This window comes from Uloborus diversus, chromosome 2 (assembly GCF_026930045.1).
Source record: "Uloborus diversus isolate 005 chromosome 2, Udiv.v.3.1, whole genome shotgun sequence".
Classification (NCBI taxonomy): domain Eukaryota; kingdom Metazoa; phylum Arthropoda; class Arachnida; order Araneae; family Uloboridae; genus Uloborus; species Uloborus diversus.
This window is the reverse complement of record NC_072732.1, coordinates 124,976,066-124,996,958: the sequence shown is the minus strand read 5'-3', so window position 1 is coordinate 124,996,958 and position 20,893 is coordinate 124,976,066. Positions and strand designations below refer to the sequence as shown.

Sequence of the window (20,893 nt, the reverse complement as noted above, 5' to 3'; positions counted from 1 at the left end):
TACAACTTACAATAGATGGCAGCACTATATATTTTAAATGTGGACAAGATAGAATGCATTTCTTGTTTTTTTTGCACTCATCAATTCACACAGTAAACACTCACGTGGCATACTAAAAAAAGAGAAAGAAAAAAAGAAAAAAGAAAAAAGGAAGAAAAAAGGAAGACAGAAAAAGCAAAGAAAGAAAATAGCTGGAACTTGAATTTCATTTCCCTAAATGAAATTCAAGTTAATCATTCTTGATCATCGAATTAATAATCATCAAGACATTCAAATCATTTTTTGCTGTACTTATGATTGAGATTGAAACCTTTCGAAAAAAAAAGAACATTGCGCACAAATGATTTTACTTGTGCTCCAATTGCACAGTACTTGAAAACGTGTAACAAAATGGTAAATAATGCGCACAAAATAAATCAAATAAAATTACAATCTTAGGATAAAGAAAACAATCAAAAATCCTATTCAGACCCGTCATTTGGAGGGATCTGGATTAGTAGGGAAGTATTTGTTTTTTTAAATTGAATTCTATATGATAGAATAACATACATGAAGATCATCTGTAAAAAAGAATTTGCGATATAATCAGTTAGCTTTTTTAAATATAATTTTTAAGTTCAGGCGAAGGTAACACCATTACACAGTATCGTACACGTTATATCGCACTTCGCGGGCTCCGTAGCAGACGAGGGCGCGTTTGATGATTAACATTAATTCCCTGCATTTCTAGACATTAATTAAATCAATCGTCTTCTCGGATAAAGTTAAATATTATCACGGCAGGTTATTAGATTGACACTTCACGAATCCAGCTCAATGGCGAATTAAAGGGATAACTGATTAATATAAAAGGGAATAAGACCAGGGCCCGACTAACTAAATATTAGGCCCAAGGCCCACAATGTCTTGTAGGCCTCTCTCTCTATTCTATCGCTTTAAGTCAATGCAAAATAATGTTTAACATTATTTAAAAGAGACATGTTTTCCATTAATAAATCATTAATTTTCATTTTTTTTTCACAAAAATGCATGGTTTTTTAATCCTATGCATAAGTTTTTAAAAAATTGGGGCCCTGAGGATGATGGGGCCCCAGGCCCAGGCCTAGTTGGCCAGTGCGGTAATCAGGCCCTGAATAAGACAGCGTAATGCAACTGTGGTATAGCGCAATGTGAAATCTAGTGCGCTGAGCATACAGTGTTGTGAGACCAACTGCTGACGTTTCTGGTTACACCCCTTTTAAATGGTGGGATTTTTCAAAACTCTTTAAGAATCAATCATTGCTTTTAAAAATTCGGCGTTGCTGAATTTTATGTGTTGCAAGTCTGTTAATAATGTCATCAAAATAGGAATATTTAATAGGTTGACACTTCTGGCTTTGAAAAATTAACGTTTTGGGCATGGTTTTTGTTGTCTTCCAATAAAATCTGCATTTAGTACGTACCAACGCGTAAGTTGACGATTTATCACACCATGTTTTTGTCAATAATCATGAACCTATGCACTAAATAGACTCCCTACGGTAAAAAGGAAGAATTATAAGATAAAGTTTTATCCTGAAGTAGGGTTTTTTTTTTTTTGGATCGAAACAGCCTTTTCATATGCATTAACTACTGTGTTAGAATTTGCATTTATGTTAAGACCAATTAATCAGGGAGTTGTTTTCACCACCCCTCTTCGCTATGCCACTGTCCTGGCGAATAATTTTATCAATTTAATGTAGCAGCGTGTGGAAAATTCTGGTGGAAAAATAACTTTTAAAATGCAAAACAGACCAGACTGGTAAAATGTTGCCGGTTTGATTCGGAATTTGGACTTTCCACGATTGTTAAATGTGAGTGTAAGCCATATTATTGTGCTCCAAGAACTAACATATTTAGTTTTGTTTCAGTTTCTTTTTTTTCTTAAATTTTAAACTTAAACTGTTGATGTTTAACTATATGCATTTAATTTTACATTCCAGATTTGGTTTCCTTCTCTGCAATGTTTTTAATCTAATACTTCTAGTTATTCTTTAAAGCACTTCAACTGAAATTGTTGTATTTGAAATAGGCATTTAACTATACTTTCCTGATTTATTTTTCTTCGCTACAAAATAATAAAATTAACTATTTCTAGAAACTTTTTGTAGTATTTCAGCTCAATCAATGTTTCATTGAAATGTATTACATTTCTCATTTTTGAAACACACTTAGCAACAAGTGATTCAGCAAAAGAGATGAAAGGGAAAGTGTCGTAATTACGGAGCTTTTTTGTAAGAATCGGGAGCGGATGTTTTTCTTGAACGAACTATATCTGAAACGACTGACTCACTTTTAGAAGCAGAGGATTGACGCTCGACACTTCTTCGCATTTCCCTTTCCCCTGGATTTCCGGCTGATCCATGAGATAAAGCAGTGGCTGTCCTTGCAGAGTGAAGGTAGGCCACAGAATATCTACCTCCGCTTCCCGTACCATGCTGGGTCCCCGATTTCCAACCTGGAAGAAAAAGTCATTATTTGATTAATTAAGAATTTGATTTAAAAAAACTGAGCTTGTAACAATCCGTTTCTCTCTTTTTTTTTTAAATTTTAGAACAGTCAAATATACCTATTTTTGGACACCGAATGTATGAACTAAATGCTTGTTGATAAAAGTGTTTCGTGCACAGTATAGTGTTATACATTGATCATTTGTTGTCATTATCTTGTGCCAGCTAGGCTGGCAATTTGGGCCGCTTTACTTTTCCAACTGTACGGAAATTTGGTGAAAAGACCGACTTCCATATTCCATAAGGACCCGTTTATGAGGTAGGCAACTATTTACAACACATTCTTACAAAAAAAGAACAAAGACAGGAGAGAAAGTACATCCATGCCCGAGTCAGGAATCGAACCCAGGACCTTCCCATCCGCAGTCTGACTTCTCTGCTCACTAGTGAAGGTGATCGGCCATCGATCATTTACTGAAACATTTAGTATAAGTGGAGTATACTTGCGTTCTTTTAAAAACAGTTGTATGTACTCTCTGTTCACGGAATGCATGGACCAAAAGTAAACAAAAAGGTTTCCAGATTTTTTGTCGCTACGCCATTTTTGAGGATTCTTGAATTGAAAGAAAGTTTACCAATAGGATTTGCATTTCAAAGTCTGGTTGGTATGAATTTTTCATTGTCCAAGCCAAGCACGTGATTAGGTCACTAAATGACGTAATTCTTCGTTTGCATCTAGTCTATCTTTACCGTGAATGAAGTTTAGTTGATTATAGCCGTCGTGTGCATGAACTAGATTTGCTGGACAAATGTGTTTTGAGCTAGAGTTATTTTAGGCATGGTTATTCACCGGATTTTCTTACAACTATGCTACAAATTTGTCCTCTGACGTTTCAGTCAGATTAGATGGAGATTTAAATCTTTATTGGGAAAGTGTCAAATTTCATTAAAAAATGTTTTCATAAACTGGATGAAACAAATTTGAAAGTTGCTGAATAAAATGACTTGACTTATGACTTTTATTTTATTTGACGTTAAATTGGTCAAATTAAATTTCATAGTAATGGATTTAAATAATTTCTAATGGTTACGTTTGCAAGTATCATTTCAATGAGTAGGGGTGCCCACCCCCTAAGAACAAGGGTGCATCCCCCCGAAATATCGTGAATACCCCACAAGAGTGAACCCCCCCCCCCCCAAAAAAAAGAAAAATAGCTCTCATAAACTTCCTAAAACATATGATGGTGCAGTCTGCGCCATGTCCCCCCCTTTCCCCCAATGTGGACACTCCAGTCATTGAGAATAAATAGCAATACATACACTAAGATTGAAACATGATGTCACAATTGCAACTTTGTGATTTTGATGTAAATCATGAAGAAATGTAAGAATTTCATACTTTAAAGAACAAGTAAAAGTATTCGAAATGTTTTCAGTCCTTTTTCGTAACTGCTGAATAATTTGTTTTGTAGTACAGTGGTTACCAAAACCTAGTTTTCATTGCTTTTTGAATCCCAAATAAAATGTTTGACTATTATTTCCTACACAAATTCATTTTCAATTCTCAGAACTTACAGCATATACATGTATAACTTCCGGCCCAGCTTCACTTTCGCTGACTTTTTCTGTAGGAAGAATTTCACTCCTGTTGTATGTTATGATTTGAGGCTCAGATATTCTGAAATGAAATAGAAGATTTCTTCAAACTGTGTGTTTAATTTTTCATTATTAAAAATATTTAAATAAAAAAGAAAAAAAAAAAAAAGACGCCGCCAAGTCCCTCATTTTAATTAGAAGTAACACATGAAACAGTTTTTAAAACGAAGTGTTTGAGATTAATATTTATCTTTTAATGATTTTTTAATAAACAAATCTTTATATAGATAAAGTTTATTTTTCGTTAAAAATAAAATTTCGTACAGTTTAAAAATTAGAATTAACCGTAACTACTTCAACAGATGACGGTTTTTCATTAATCGATTAATATAACATCCCTAATTTGCAGGCCATGGTAGTCAAATAAAAAGTGTTTTATTTCTATGTTATAAAACGTGCAAAAACGATAATAATAATAAGGATGAAAGTCAGTAAACAAAATAAAAATTAGAATAATTAATAATTACAATAACTAGTAATAAAATTTACATTAATATTATTTTTTAATTTTTATGATATTATAAAGCAAACGAAATAAATCAAAGTGAACCTAAAATTAGGAAACATAATGGAAGTAGATATAGAAAACCAGAGGAAGTAAAAAGAAATATGACAGTAAAAACCTAGACTATGACATTATTCGCAACTCCAGCGCTCGAATACGCTACCTTGCGGTGATTAACAAAATTAGAGAAACGGTAAAACATTGTGTTCCACGTGTGACTGTTGGTAAACATAGGCAGTTTGTTATGAATATTTATTAACGCATTCGATGTGTCTTAGATTGCTTTCAGCAACAGAAAGGGTTTCGGCCCTTAATGGTATTCTCGAGCTTCTCAATATTTTTTTTTTGAAAGAGGATAACGTTATACCAGTTTTTTTTTTTTTTTTTTTTTTGCTTTGTGGGAATTTGTAAGAATATGGTTTTTTTTTTAAATCTTAAGAAGCTCGAAAGAAAGTATTTGATAACATTAGCAGAAGGACTAGGGCTTTCATCTTCGTCTAGTTTAAAATAATTAATTTAACTAATCTAATTTTACTGCATTTAGTTGGAATGGACAGCATACAAAATATTTTCTTGAATATATTATCGTAGAAAGAAATGAAAAATGTTTAACGCTGAGAATTTTCATCGCCAAAATAGTTTAGGGTTATAGTTTTAGTGTTGTGCGAGCAAAGAACCCTTGGCGAGATTTCGCATGTCAGCTGAAAGCCATTTATATTTCTTATCACGTGTGGATTAAAATAGTAGAAATAATACAAAATTTGATTAGTTTAAAGAAATAATGGAAGATCATTTAAAAAGAAAACTACCAGCATGTATCCGGGAGAGTTTTATTGATGATGTGTGACAGCATTAAATCATCATTCAGAAATTAGAAACATACAATACAGAAAAAATTAAAATTTACCGATTCGGCAATTTGAAAAATAACTCATCTACAAATGTAAATAATTAGCACTAGCCAAACAAGACAAAAAAGCATCATCTTCCTCTTTTGATAACACTGGTAAACAAAGGTTTTGTTACATGAAATATTTATAGTGTTCTTATGGCCACACAATGAAAATGAAGTTCCATCAAGAATTGATAAATATCGAATTCAACATCGTAGAAATGGCTGCTTACAACTACGAACTACGAAATTTGCACTAATTTCTAACGTTTAGTAATGCTTCTTGAATTCTAATTTTTTTCTACGTGGGCCAGAATATCCACAAGACTTTAAAAATTAATTTAAAAAGAATAAAACAAAAAAGTCATGCATACAAACAAAAATTACTAGGCTTATTAGCATTTTCTACGCTACGGCATGCGTTTGTTTTACCTTTTTCATCTGCCATTAGACAGTAGCTGCAGTGCCCCCTATAGTTTGTTGGAGTTGCGAAATGAAATTTAAATCTATTTAATAAATTTGAAATCATAAAAATTATTTAAATGACAATTTTTTCCTATGCAACACATTCTTCCGAGAGTCAACATTTGTGAATTTAAATTCAAGTTTCATTCAGAACATACAAGTTGAATAAATTAAAACTACGACTAAGGTCTAATATTTTAAAAATGAAAGCATAAATGTATATTACACTGAATTTACACGTAGTTATAACACAAATACTGTACGCAAATTCTATTGTAGTTCTATCTGCCTTGCAATTGCAAAGAAAAATAGAACCAATAAAAATGTTTTTAAAAATGTCTTACCCATGGATGGTTACATTAACTTCAACTCGCACTGGGAGTTCAATTAATGCGCGATTGTCCAACTTTGTTTCGTCCAATTCATCGTTTGTGCTGTTTAAAAGGAAAAAGAGAATTTTTAATAGCTTTTTTCCCAACAAATGGGTACTATTATTTGATCATTATTAATTTGATGAAGGATAAAATTATTTTTGCAAGTGAAATTATGAAAATAATACAAGTGTAAATTTATTCAACAATAAGCTTTTTTTTTTAATAAAAAGTATATGTACATAATTATTCTCTCTGATATAAGATAGAACTGACATATTTCCCCCTCCCCTCATGATTAGTTTTAAGGATGAAACTTATTAAGAGTTAAAATTAATTTTAAAAAATGAAATGAAATAAAATCACGTGAAAAGTTTTGATTAGAAAAAAAGATATTTTTTAGACTTTGATAAATTAAGATTCGTTATGGAATAGAAATGCTAGCCAAGATTTGTTACGTTTCTTTTTAAAATGAATACTTTATAATAAAATCAGGTCATAAATTATATTATAAGTAATAGCGGTAAATGAAATTGTAGGAGTAAATTGCTTTTCAATATAAACAAATTTATTTATTTTAAAACTTTTGGAAGGTTTTGACATAGTAACACATATTATCATTTAGAAATCTTAAGGAAGTCTATGCCAAAGATAAGTTCAATTATTGTGGAACCATAGTAAAAATACGTATTTGACACAAATGGTACTATTGTCATACATCTTGAATTAAAAGTTTGAAAAAAAAAAAAAACGTTTTAACAAATTAGGATTCATTCCGGTTATTAGATGCATCGATATACCGGAAGTCAAAAAATAGACCTGAATTTCTGATGCATTTGGACTGAAAAATCAAGGTTGTTTGATTATTGTTGGAGTAAATATTCAAACATAAGGATCGTATGATTAGTCGGACAATTCAAAAGGACGATAAAAATTGTTTACGCCAGTCTGAAGTAGAGGTGAGATCAATAAGCAACCTTATTAACTGATTAAATTGAAAATCCACCGCATATAAAGCACAAATTCCCAAGAAAATACAGCAAAATATGCTTTATTTACGCCGGTTTTTCAATTTAATCATTTTGTAGCACTAAGTGTATTTGATCCTTTTACTTCCTTTCGCATAGTAAAGGAAGTATTGCATTCTCGAAAAAGTATTCGCTCAAATCTCGGCCTAAACTTCCATTTTGCTCACTTCCGAACCAATGTTCAGTTGTTTTTTCGGCCCGATTGCACGTGCATATGCACCTAAGAGCGTACGGGAGCTCGAAATATCAATTTTGACAAACACCGAGTTATTACCGCGAGTTTTTGCGTGACGTCCGTATGTGTGTATGTGCGCATGTATCTCGCATAACTCAAAAACGGTGTGCCGTAGAAAGTTGAAACTTGGTATGTAGGGGAAACCCAGGCAACATGAACACCTTAAGCTTTTCTTGATTATTGTCGTTTAGTTATAACTATAGAAATTGAAACAAATGTTTATAATCGTTCTTCATTTAATGAACTTGCGTAATGCAATAACAGTTGTCCTTAATATTAATTACACTATTAGATATAAGGCCAGTTTTCAACAATAACAAAAATATCCACTTTGCCCAACACCCCGGGTAAAGTGGATTCGTTACTAGGGCAAAGCGAACAGCAACATTATTTTTTCATGAAACTAAACATTAAAAATAAAATAACCATCGAAAGTTAAAGGAACATACCCAAAAAACATTTTTTTGCCACAATGCTAATTATTGTAGTTATTGCAAACAAAGAAAGTAAACTTTAAATAAAATAAACATCGGAAATAAAAGACACATATTTAAAAACATTTTTTTTTGCTGCAGTGCTAATATTTGTTGTTATTACAAACAAAGAAACTGAATTTAAGAATAAAATCAGCATTGAAAATTAAAAGCTCATATTAAAAAGCATTTTTCGACAATACTAAGTATTGTAGTAATTATTGTAACAAGCAAAGAAATTCAAAAAAAAAAAAAAAAACATTTTCCAAAATTTAGGAGAATATTCAAAAAAACATTTTTCTGCTACAATACTAATCATTTCAGTTATCACAAACAAAATCATTACCATTTTCGAATGCTGACACTCTTTATGACACCACTGAGTACAAATACGACATAGTATCCTGTTTTCCATTGGCTGATCATCTTCTTCAATGAGCATTTCATCACAGAAAATGCACCTTACATCATCAAATTTCTTTACTTCCTTCTTCTTATCATTCTCTTATGCAGTCCTGTGTTTTGTAGCAGAGATTTTTTATTAGTCTTTTTGGTACTTGATCTTTTTAATAGTCTTCTGAGAAGCTTTAGTCGAAACATCATCTAGTGACTTCATGACAGTCTTTTTTGATTTTTCAAATGTTTGTCTCTGATTGTCCTTTACTGGAGTACTTGTCTGGAGTGTAGATCTCTGTAGTTTTTGTTTACGTGTTGTTATTGGTTTAACAGGCTGAGGAATAAATAGTAAAACTGAAGGACTGTAGTAGTTCGTAGAACATCCAGGTTTGGGTGAAGCGGCAGGAATATCATTGCCTTGGACTTATTCTGTTGTTTCAGATTTCATTGGAGTTTGTTTCAGATTTCATTGGAGTTTAAGGACAGTCTTCAATGGTAGTATTGTCTTGAGATATTAATATTGAAGGACTTCCAGGCTAGGATGAAGTGACTTGTCATGACCGGGCAAAGTGAATATGGTATTCACTTTGCCCAATCCGCATTGCCCTTCACTTACATTTTTGAGGTTACTAAAAATTACTAAAAAAAACCAGAGCATCTAAACTCGTCGTCTACGGATAGTTGAAAGCTACGTAATCGTACATCAAATCCTACTCATAACAAAGAACATGTCACAAATAGTATTAAAGTTATAAATGAAACACTAACCTCTGTACACTAATATTGTTTTCTCCAAAACATACTTTGTTCGTTCACTGGCGTCGCGTTAGGCGAACTCGTCCCGACGTGTTTGCCGCACACGGAGCGGCAACAGGCGACTGTTGCTATGAAAACGCGACTGCCGGTCAACTAATTATTTGGGAGTTATAGGCAAAATTCGCTTAGCCCGGGGTATCCACTATAGCCGGGTTTCCCCTACATGCTTAGTAGAGTCTAGCTGTACACTTCCTCTTTTGGTGGCACTCGAATACACCAAAGTGGGTCTTTTGCACCTTTTTTTTTGGTAAAATCAGTGTTAACATCAATGAAAACTCAAGTGATGTTATAATTTGGTGAACATTTGACGATGTATATCTATCCAAGCTTCTGGTTGCCAAGTTTTTTTACCAACTTGACAACAAATTTAAAAAAAACACACATATTTTGAATTTGGTTTCCATTTGGCGCAATTGGCGATTTTTAGAGAGCTTTCCATTGAATTTCGTTAAAATTGACGATATTGGGAAGTTTTATCTCCTTAAAACGCTTTTTTGTATCGGTTCGTGACAAACTAGTTAATATTTGAAATGTTTTTAGATTCCTTAATGTAAGTGACGCGCGACGCGCATCAGGTAAGACTATGGTGTTGGTGTTTTTCCGAAAGTGTTGATTAAAAATCATTAAATTGACATAAAAGGAAGTCATGTGGTGCACACATCAGTTGGCTTCGTTTAATCTAATTAATTACTCAAAAAATGCAGGCAGAAGTGGATCCTTCACTTGGGTTTGCATATAAGAGCAAGGTTTCTTTATATCGCTTCATTTATTCCAAATTATCTCTGTTCACAATAAGAAAAATATTACAAAGAATCGTATTTTCTCCATGAAATTTACTGAGAGAAATTATTTTTATCTTCTAATTATTTTGGTTACTAAACTAGAGACTAATGCATTTAGACACCAAAGACAACAAAATGTTAGGTACCTATTTACTAATACAAGTTTCAGATTCAAATGCATTTTAAACATTTATTTGCATGATTTAAAGTTATTAAATGTTTTAAATAAAATAATGCAAAAAGATTTATAAATGATTGAATAAAGCGCAAAAGTGATTTACAGCAAGGAAAAAAAAAAAAAAAAACCACATGGCGTTAGATAAATTTTTTTCTTACCTGTTCACTTCAAATTCAAATTGTAAATCACGGGTTGCAGATAACGACTTTGAAGGGGCAAGTAATATTTTGAAAGTAACCTGCAATTTACAAACAATTCTTATGAGTTAAAAAGTTTTATTTGCACAGTGAAAATGATTATAGTTTTGATACCATTATAGTAGTTTTTAGTAATATGCATAATAATAATAGAAACATTTTCAATAGATTATTTTAAATAGGAATATTTTCATGTACCGTCGTATTAGCAGGCAGCGGATTTCCAACATCGCATATTAATCTCTTATAATATTCACTCACAGTTTCGCTTCCAGTGCAACTAAGAGCAATATCCTGAAATACAGTAACATCTACGTTAGTTGTTATGAAATTAAGTTAATAATTGATGTGATAGGTAGTTTTTATGAAAAATTAGAAATATAGAAAAAAATACAAATAAAAAAGTGCTTTAAATTCTTCTAGTCGTTTCAGAAATGGAAAGAGAATGAAATGAAAATTGTTGATGCCTGTATTCAGTGCGGGTTACGCTGATAAGAGACTTGGGTAAGAAGTAAAACGTTATTATGCATGGCTGAAATGGTAGCAGGATCTTATTGGTTTGGTTTTCCCTAGATGAAGCACAAGTTGATTGCGACCTCAATAAATAAATAAATGAATGAATGAATGAATGAATGAATGAATGAATGAATGAATGAATAAATAAATAAATAAATAAATAAATAAATATAAATAAATAAATAAAAATAAATAAATATAAATAAATAAATAAATAAAATAAATTGAAAAAAAAAAAAAAAACCTGATCAGGTTATCATTTACTGATTCGAACGAAATGAATAATGACAAAAAATACATAAATTTAGCTGCAACAGTCAATTGAGGTGGGATCAGAAAAAAAATCTGCTTGTTTTCATATAATATTGACCGATTCTACCTGCCAGCTTTGCATTAAAAAATAGTTTTCGCCACCCCCCCCAACTCTCCAGAAAAAATAAGGGTAAACAATTTATAACCTTTTTATGTTATGATCTGTTTCATATTTCAATAGTTCAAACCCAGAAAAGCGTTTAAATATCTCAACACAAGAAAAATATTATGTATGGCTTTACGAAACTGATACAATTAAACCTACAGATTGAAGAATGAGTCATCTCAGTTTAAGGCGAAGCATCATCTTAATGAAGAGACTGATGGAGAAGGAAAGTTAACCATTCTAGCCCAGGTTCAAATCCTGCACTTTTCAATTAAAGCTTTTTTCTGGGAATTCTATGATTGAAAATGAGTTATTAACTACTTTTTTCTTACACTTTTTTAATGAAAAAGTAAAAAGGACTCGATTTTTATAGTCAAAACTACAATATTCTCTTACTTCGAATACGCGTATTTTTATGATTTAAGGACTAGAAAATGTTTCCAGTATCCAAATATTGTAGTCGACGTTCTGGTTGCTTTGAACTACCGTAGCCACCACATTTGTTTTAGCGCTACCTAACCGCTTCCATTTCCACCAAACTTAGGTAAAAAAATATAAGTTATAAAATCATTTTTTTCATAACGGGCTCTATTGCTGCGATACTCATAACTCCCCTCATTTGTTACCCGTCTTCCAGTAGAACCATATAACTTATGTTAACATTTTTGTCCAACTTAGTAACTTTAAAAGTTGTTAACAATTATTTCTAATTCATTACTACTGGAAAATGTGTTCGAATTACTTACTGGAAAATTAGTTTACAATATTTTTAAACTAGTACTTAGAAAATGAGTTAAAATAGTTTTTTTTATTAGTTACAAGAAAATATCTCATGTATATAATAGTGAATGATCGAAAAACGCTCCTAACGCCATTAACAATGAAACTCGCTCCACGGTATGATAATTTGATAATATTTTTTAGTAATGTTTGACAAGCAGGAAAATGCTTTATTTTGACCAGGCTGAATTAGATCCGGTATCTTAACTGTTTTACTGGTAAGACTGTAATTTTAGGAGAATGACGAAATGAAAAAGTGGTCAACAATACTAACTCCTGGAGTTTAGGTTAATCCACTGGAGTTAAGAGAATCTAAACAATCAAAATATCACTAAACAGGCAATTGCTTCATTCAAATGCAGACGCAACTTTCACCCGTCATACCTTGACTGGTGATTTTCTAGTAGTAATAATATCTTCTAATTAGTCATTACTAAAAATAAGGTAATTTTTTTAAAGCTAGTTACTTACGCTTGCTTTTACTTTTCCAATGTTAACATAATCAACGTCAATAGGCAAACTGACATACAGCATTGATTCAAAAGCATCTTCGCCCTCATTCATTAGCACTACTTGAAGTTCGAGACGTTTCGGGCTTCCTATAAGGAACTGCTGCATGTTTCTAGAAAGCAAATTCAATATGCTTAGGATATGTCCTAAAACTTTACATTATACAAAACAACTTCTTAAAATCGTTCATCTGAAGAAAAGTATTGAACTTGTACGATGTATTTGTATTTCCACAAATGATAAGTCTTAAATGTGAGTAACCTTATCCTCGTTCCAGGAATTTATCAGTGTTTAGTAAGGAATTTAAAAAAAAGAAAAACAAAACTTACGGAATGACTTGCAGTTGAATGTCAGGAATACAAATGTTATCTTTTCCACAATTTTTCTGAATGTTTATCTATTAATGAACAGAAAACCGTATAGTTTTATTAGTAAAATACATGAACATTACATAAAATAAATACATGAATTCAGAGTACGTATTTGAAAAAGGGTTACACTAAATAAAAGCACAAGAAGTGAAAACCATTAATAAGTACATTTAAAAAGAAATATTTGTTAGAAAACAGTGGAACTCTGATTTTACGTTATCCGTTTCATACATTATCCCGCTGTCGCCGTCATTTTTTTAAACCCTGGAATTACTGATAATGTTAACATATTCCGGATTATACGTTACTCTTTTTCAGAAAGACTGCTTAATAAGTTGTTTGCAAACAGATCAAAATAATTTTTCATCTACAAGACTGACTCACATAAACTTTCAGATAGACTGTTTAATACGTTCTTCTACAAACAGATAAAAATACTTTTTCATCTACAAGACTAACATAAACTTTTTTCTTTCTTTAGATTTCTATTTTTCAAGATAAATTTGTTTTATAACTTTTTGAAGCCGCTCTGGCATTCTTTTTCTTCTGTCTAATTGTCCTTTGCCTGGGAGAGAGATTTCTTCTGAGCGCCCAATCTTTCTTCGTGACAGTTGAGGACTAGAGCTGCTAGCACTCTTCTTGAAAAAATTCCAGAAGTAGGTGACGCATGTATCGTCTTCTCACATCACGAACTTCTTCAACATCAGATTTACTACCCGCTTTCGATGATAATGATGGAGACGAAGAAGAAATAATCGATGATGCCCTACAGCTGATCAAGCGATTTTAAGCATAAAAACCCTAAAACTAATTTTATTTGAGAATTCCAACTAACTAAGAATCAAATTTTCAAAACAAAAAATAAGTAAAAATTACACATTTTCCCCATTTCTTCATTGGATAAGAGTCAATTTTAAACAATAAGCTTAGATTTTAAAGACGTCCCTGATTTTACGTTTTCCCGCTCTGGAACGTTTTTCATCACTGGTTCGACAGAAATCGAACCTTGGGGTTCCACTGTATCAAGTTTTCAATCGGATCAAGGTATTTAAAAAAAGTGCGTCCAACTTGATAAAAGATTGCAAATTTAAGATTACCTAATGCTTATTATTGTAAGGAAAAATATATTTGAATCTCTGCTCGTATTTAAAAAGTACGGGCTTTGTCAGGTAAAGGTATTTGCAATAATTCATAAGGTTTTACTGCTGTATTGCACTCTCGCTAAGCATTACTGGGTCATTATTAGGCCGCTTGCGTTTATGCCCACTTCTCAATCTAAGCTATTTCTAATGTTGAATATTTGAGACAGAAACCAATTTTGAAAAATATGGGAAAGAGTCTTTCATTCGAAAAGAGGGGTTTCCTCATTTAAAGTGGTGGGTTTCTCTTAGTTTTGTTTTATTAAAATTTCACATAGCATCTCATTTACTTAATGCCTGTCTTTCATCTGAAATGTCCAGAACGGTCAGGTATAGAATATTATCGTTTTTCTCCATGGAACTTAAATAACACTTTCTTTTATTTTGTCTCAAGAGAGACTAAATTAAATAATTTTGAAATCTAAATAGAGTGCTTTTAGCTGAAAATTTAGCCACAATTTACAAGGAAATTACTCAGAAAATGATTTTTAAATTGTGTATTGTTTTCTATCAATTTAGCAATAAAATGCAACTATTTATTATTGATTCATATATTTCCTCTGAAAATTAATAACACGATTTTTTTAAAAATATAGCATTGGTCAGTCGATTAATCTAACTACAAAACATCAACTATTATCAAATCAAAATAGAAATAAGAATATTTTGTTGTAGGGGAGGGTGGCCGAAAGCGGTTAGGTTTTCGAAGAATGCTCGAAAATCGTAGTTTTTGGATTTTTATCGCAACAATTTCGGTTTTATTTCCTAGCAGAGTTCATGAACTTTAAAATAAAAAATGATTTTTGTATTATTTCAAACTCAATATTTATTCATTATCAAACCTTACAAACACTCGAAAAACCCGCTTTGCCCTACAAAGGAGCCCAGAGCGGATATGCTTAACTAATGGGGGTTCGTTACATTTGCCAATCAAATATGAAGGTATAAATGATTAAAATAGTTGACTAGCTACATGCCATTATAAAAAATATATATGTAAAAAGTTATGCTTTTCCAATTTAAAGATAGTAGATTTGTTTACAAAACATTAAAAAATAATTGATTTAGTTAATAGACTAAATAACTGCCATCATAAAAAATAACTTTTTAAAGTTATACTTCTCCACCTGAAATAGGAACTCTAAGTCAGCGCATGTGTCAAGAAATTATAAATAAATAATGATTAAATCCTATACCCGATTTGCCATAAAGCACATTTTTTATTTCAATAATTATAACCTTAAATTAATAATTGAAAAAATACGGAATGATCACCGTAGTTTTTAGGTGGATGGTGTCAGAATAACATAATATTATTGACAATCAAAAAAAAAAAGATGTTCTTCGACTAATCACAAGTTACAAAGCTTCATTTTTTTTAAAGAAATGTATAAACATTTTAAACCTGGTTGCGTCATGCCGCTCCACTGTCGCTTTACTGGGACTGATTAAAACTTGGGGGTGTTTGGGTAGACACGATATACGTATGCATCACTGCTGACACACCATGCGGGGGCATACGAACGCATACCTGCTTTGGGCTACCTACCTGCTTTGGGCCACTCTCCCATATTGGGTTATGATTTTGACAACCGTTTTATTTTCAACAGGAAAATACATTTGAATACTAACCTGTTTCGTCAAATTGTTTGCTTTGTTCTGATCTAAAATGGGCTCTAAGTATAAGTCCATAGGATGTGGATCACTTAAGCGATAACTCACTTCTACTGATATTGGAGACAATTTGTCCCGTACATTGTTCTGTAAGGAAAAATAATGATAAAACATAATTCATCTGAGTTATTCCAATAGTTAAATTTCATAGCACTTATGACGTACCATATTTATAGCATCATTCCATTTACGTTTTCTTCTCTTCACAAGATTGGTATAATTTACATCGATTTATTTAGAAAATTTATGATAACATGATTATTCCGAGTCATACCAATAGTTGAATTTCATTGAACTTATGATGTACCATATTAATAACATCATTCTATTTACGTGTTTTTTAAACAAAATTGTTATAATTTGCATCGATTTATTTGGAAAAATAATGGTAACATAATTCTTCCGATTTATACCAATAGCTGGATTTCCTTGCACTTATAGCGTAACATATCAATAAGATCATTCAATTTAAGTTATTTTTCTTCAAAATTATAATGCTTTACACTGATTTATTTGTATCATTTAGATGATATAAGTGAATCACACAAAGAAAAACCAGCATTTAAAAAATTTACAAGAACGTGTAATAAATATTTTTCAGCGTATTTTAAGCAATCAGAATTTATAATTCCAGGAAACTTAGATTAAAAATTATCTTTTACTCTTTGCTGTAATTGTTGTTTATTAATATTCACTCACGATTTTATTGCTGTTTTGAGAGCCTCTAGAATGATAAAATGGCTCCAATGCCGCCGTGAAATAGTTATTTACTGTAACTTCTTTTGACAATTGATATTTCATTTAAGTTGATCATTTACTTCATTAAAAAATTGCCGTAGAGGTAGACCTTAATGAATTGCTACAAAATTTTCAAACAACCATTACTTATTAAATATCATTGAATAAGCTACACTTTTAGTATTGTAGCTTTTCAATAACCTGTCGTTGAAGAATTAAGCCAGAAAGAGGAACATTTCAAATTAATGTGCAGATTTAGGTTTTTGGCTGTATATTAAACCTGATACTGCTTACCACTGCAGCGCTACGCTTAACAATTTTGAACTGATATTCTTACCATAAAAATTTCTGCTTGTAAAATAAAAAGCATCTGGTACTTACTTATTGGCAAGAGAAATTTAACAAATGGCTTTGCGCATAAAACTAAAGTAAATTAGTAAAATCGGTGATCACAAGATTTGTATGCCTTGCGGAACAAGCATCAAGAAAATTTTTTGACACAAACAAGCATTCATAGTTATTTACAAACTGATAAGCCAGACATCGTTTGTTATGAATAATTTTTCACTTTAATTTCACTGTACTGCCGTGTGTAGGTAAAGAGCAGTAACTGTAAATTTTTCATTTTCCCCTTTTTTTGCATTTTTGTCATCTATTCTACGTTGTACAAGCTTAATTATTTGGTTTCCGTTGAAAAAAAGTCTAATTTCATCATTTTCCTATTGTTAATATTGAATCCACCACACATTTCTTCAAATATCTCGAAAACTCATTTCTGCAGATACTGCCGTGTACTTGCATACGGCAGTATAACGTTTTATAGAAATTTTAACACGTTGGTCAATAAAAAGCTGTAAATTACCACCTTTAAGCGTGCTATGGCAACAGGCTCTAAGAGAGGCCATGTCAGCCTAGTCAGAAACTAGGGGCTCCGAGCCTTGGGGGGGGGGGGCGGCGACACTGACGCTAAAAAAAAGAAAGAAAGAAAAGAAGGAAAGAAAAAAGAAAGGAAGAAAAAAAAAGGGAGGAGGACTCCGAATAAGAAAAATCGTAAAGATTAAGTAAAATTTACTCTTTTGGTATTTACTTTTGTGGCACTTAAAATAGAGTTAATTATTTTTTAGTGAGCAGTTTTGATTCCCCCCCCCCCTTTTTTTTTCTTCTTTTACCCTTTTTTTCTCCTTTCCTCCCTTTTCTTTTCTTTTTTCTTCTTTTTTTGGGATGGGAGGGGCCCGGCGACATAACTGACAAGGGGATCACATTGGCTCTCTGCGGCCCTGTAAGGCGGAACTAAACACATATACCAACGGCCCGTTCATGTATTCTAGACTGACTGCATAACAAGGACGAAAATGAACGTACTGAATATAGTGACCAGGCTGTTGGTATATTTATGTATGAAATTATTGATAAGTAGCTCAGCTAAATTTTGCAACATAGACTTGGATCATTTGATTGATTCGTGAAAGCGGGCAAATATTTGAGGACCTAAGGTTCCAAACTGCATGCATAGAATCGTACACTTCAAACAAAAATTCTATTCAATGTGTAAAGATAATAAGTTTATAATGTAAACGTATTGGTGTACCTGTAAATAGACGTAAATGCTCTTACAATACTTTGATTCTTTACGAAGATAAACTGAGATATTTTGTTCGTTGCGGTTTTCATCCGTGAGAAAAAACACTCTCGGTGCTTGAACTTCGGTATCCAATCTCATTCTGTGTATAAATTCTGAAAATAAATATATAAATAAAAAAGTGAAAATAAAATATTTACAAATGGTGAATGTTATTAAGTATGTTCTTTAAGAAACATCAAATTAGATGAGAGGTTGGTGTACAGTGAGACAGGGAGAATAGTGAGACAACAGAAATTTATTTTCTCTTAGGATATTTCCAGCATACTAAAACTTTTGGAAAGTCAAGTCGACATACTGTAAACAATAGTAAGGTTGCTTTCAAGTCTCATGTAAGAAAAATAACTATGTCATCATGATTTGAACCCATAGAAGCAAAATATCTCCATTGTTTTGTGGCACTGTTTCTAAACATTTAATTAACAGTATAAAATTTAAAGACTGGTGTTATTAATCTTACATTAGCCTATTAACTAACTTTCGGCAGTAGGTTCTGAAATGAAAAAAGTTCATTTCAGCAGTAGAATGATGTTGTTAATTTTCTCTTCCCGAGAATGGCAACTATCGAGTTTATATTTTGCGATGAGGGAACAGCGAGATAGGAACAGTGAGACACCATTAATTTGCTGCTCAAATTTCTGTGAGGAGAAAGTACGAGAGAGTAATTTTAACGTTAAGCTAAAGCGAAATGAGTCTAAGGTGTGGATGAGTGTAGAGGGACAAAGAGTCTTCAGGAGTTTGCATATCTTTTTGAAAGTAAATTCATCTCTCTCTCTCTCTGTGTTTCTTTCATTAAAAAAAAAAAAAAACATTGAAAAGGTTGACTAGTTCCAACAGAAATGTTTGACGAAAAAATTATTACAAGTGTGATCGACATACGCATATCAAGAAAAAGATAACAAGCAAAAATTGCTACTTAATTTCTATTTGTCACCTTTCATTATAAAAAGTGCTTTGACTTACCTAATGAAGGAGAAATACCAATTCCCGTATATTCCAGACAATAAGAGATGACAACGCTGAAAAATATCTATAATTACTATTTCAAATAACAAAATCATTTTGTAACGATTAATTTATTAATTTTTACACAGAGATTATAATAAGAATTATTCGATAACAGAAAAATGCTATTTTCAAAATTGCATTAGTTTACACTTGACATTACTCTTTTTCTGAAACATTTCCAGAAGTGTTTTGTGACATTTACCTTAGCAGTGAAAGAAGAATTATTTATGTATGCCATAAAAAAAGTTAAACTGTTGTTTTTCGCCGTATAAAAATAATGAAATCATTATAATATTTCATTATTTCAGTACAAAATGATAACCACTGACTGATTCAAGTATTCATTGGAAAAACATAAAAATTATCCCTGAAATAAGCATATAACTTTTCTAAATTCACATAATTTCTACTAATCATGAAATAATCTTGAAGTTACCTACCAAGATACAATAGTTGAGTCATGAAGACGGCAATTAGCGGTGCTTTTGTCGTCCAAATTGATTTTTTCAGGATTAATCTTTAAACTAGCAGTAGCCTGAACGACTGGGCGTGATCTGAAAAAGAATATCGTGCTTAGTTTCAAAGTGACAGGGTTCTTTCTGTCGTGAGTTCCACAAAATACACACGATATTTCAAAGATACTATTTCAATAATATTAAACGTAAAATGATTGGGTCTACATCCGGTGATACAGATGAAAATCGTTTGGTTATTTTGGAAAACGTTGATATAAATAATGTGTTTAGTACATTCCAACCTGTTTTTGTGCGGCCTTTTTTTGTGCTTTTTTTTGTGCGGTATATGAAAATGTCAATCAGATTGGGAGTCAATTGAGGAAATTATTTATAAAACGAGTGCGAGGTAGTTTCTTCAAGTGACAACAGGGGTACCCTGACGGGAGGTTACTGTGACCTCCCAAAATTTCCTTATTCGGGAAATTTTGTCTGACTGTTCGGCAAAATTATCATCACTTGGTTCATTTTAATTTCGTTATAGAAGGAATTCCTAGTTATTTTGTAAGTTTTTGGGTTTCTTTCTACGTGAGACTTTTTTTATGCGGTCCCTATCCACCTCATATATTTTTTTTTAAACCATGTTGCGAAAACAACTTTTTATAGCTACTCGTGAAGTTTTGGGTGATTTTTTTGTGCGATATTTTTTATGCGGTCCCTATCCATAGTACAAAAATCGGGTTAGGGTGTATTTGCTTAGTGCATATTGAGTAAATTACTTGCTATTTATTAATATGAGCATTCACTATTACTAGCTTCAAATTTCTTTTAGACCTAGGGAGGTTTAATTATCAATCATTAGATATTTAAGTTCCTGCTACAATGTGAGAAATCTGATAGTTGCTGCAAAAAAAAAAAAAAAAAGGCAATAGGTATTAAGTGCTGCTGCGACGGCACTTAGTTTCGCAAATCGCAATTTTCGCAAAAATTAAAATATAGGTCATTTAGCAAGCTAAAAATTTCGCGAATTTTATGTGAACTGAACCGAAAGTTGAAAAATTCGCTTCGAAAAAATATTTACGAAAAAAATGTGTTTTTATTGTAATTGGAAAATCTTTTCAACTTAAATCAGGATGGAAATTCAATGAACCAGCTTATTAAAATCAATTACTTACATTAAAAAATG

At 31.8% G+C, this 20,893-nt stretch overlaps 1 protein-coding gene across 1 annotated transcript in view; it reads right to left on the bottom strand.

Annotated features, from left to right (window-relative positions):
• LOC129216526 (integrin alpha-PS2-like) overlaps window positions 1-20,893 on the bottom strand; it is a 139,801-nt gene that overhangs the window by 6,808 nt on the left and 112,100 nt on the right. The window contains exons 15-25 of the mRNA XM_054850741.1: window positions 19,696-19,809; window positions 19,211-19,266; window positions 18,197-18,342; window positions 15,829-15,957; window positions 13,016-13,083; window positions 12,648-12,798; window positions 10,661-10,756; window positions 10,424-10,503; window positions 6,331-6,420; window positions 4,044-4,146; window positions 2,312-2,476 (exon numbers count right to left, since the gene is read on the bottom strand). Of these exons, the coding sequence (XP_054706716.1) occupies window positions 2,312-2,476; window positions 4,044-4,146; window positions 6,331-6,420; window positions 10,424-10,503; window positions 10,661-10,756; window positions 12,648-12,798; window positions 13,016-13,083; window positions 15,829-15,957; window positions 18,197-18,342; window positions 19,211-19,266; window positions 19,696-19,809 (1,198 nt within the window). The remainder of the gene's footprint in view (window positions 1-2,311; window positions 2,477-4,043; window positions 4,147-6,330; window positions 6,421-10,423; window positions 10,504-10,660; window positions 10,757-12,647; window positions 12,799-13,015; window positions 13,084-15,828; window positions 15,958-18,196; window positions 18,343-19,210; window positions 19,267-19,695; window positions 19,810-20,893) is intronic.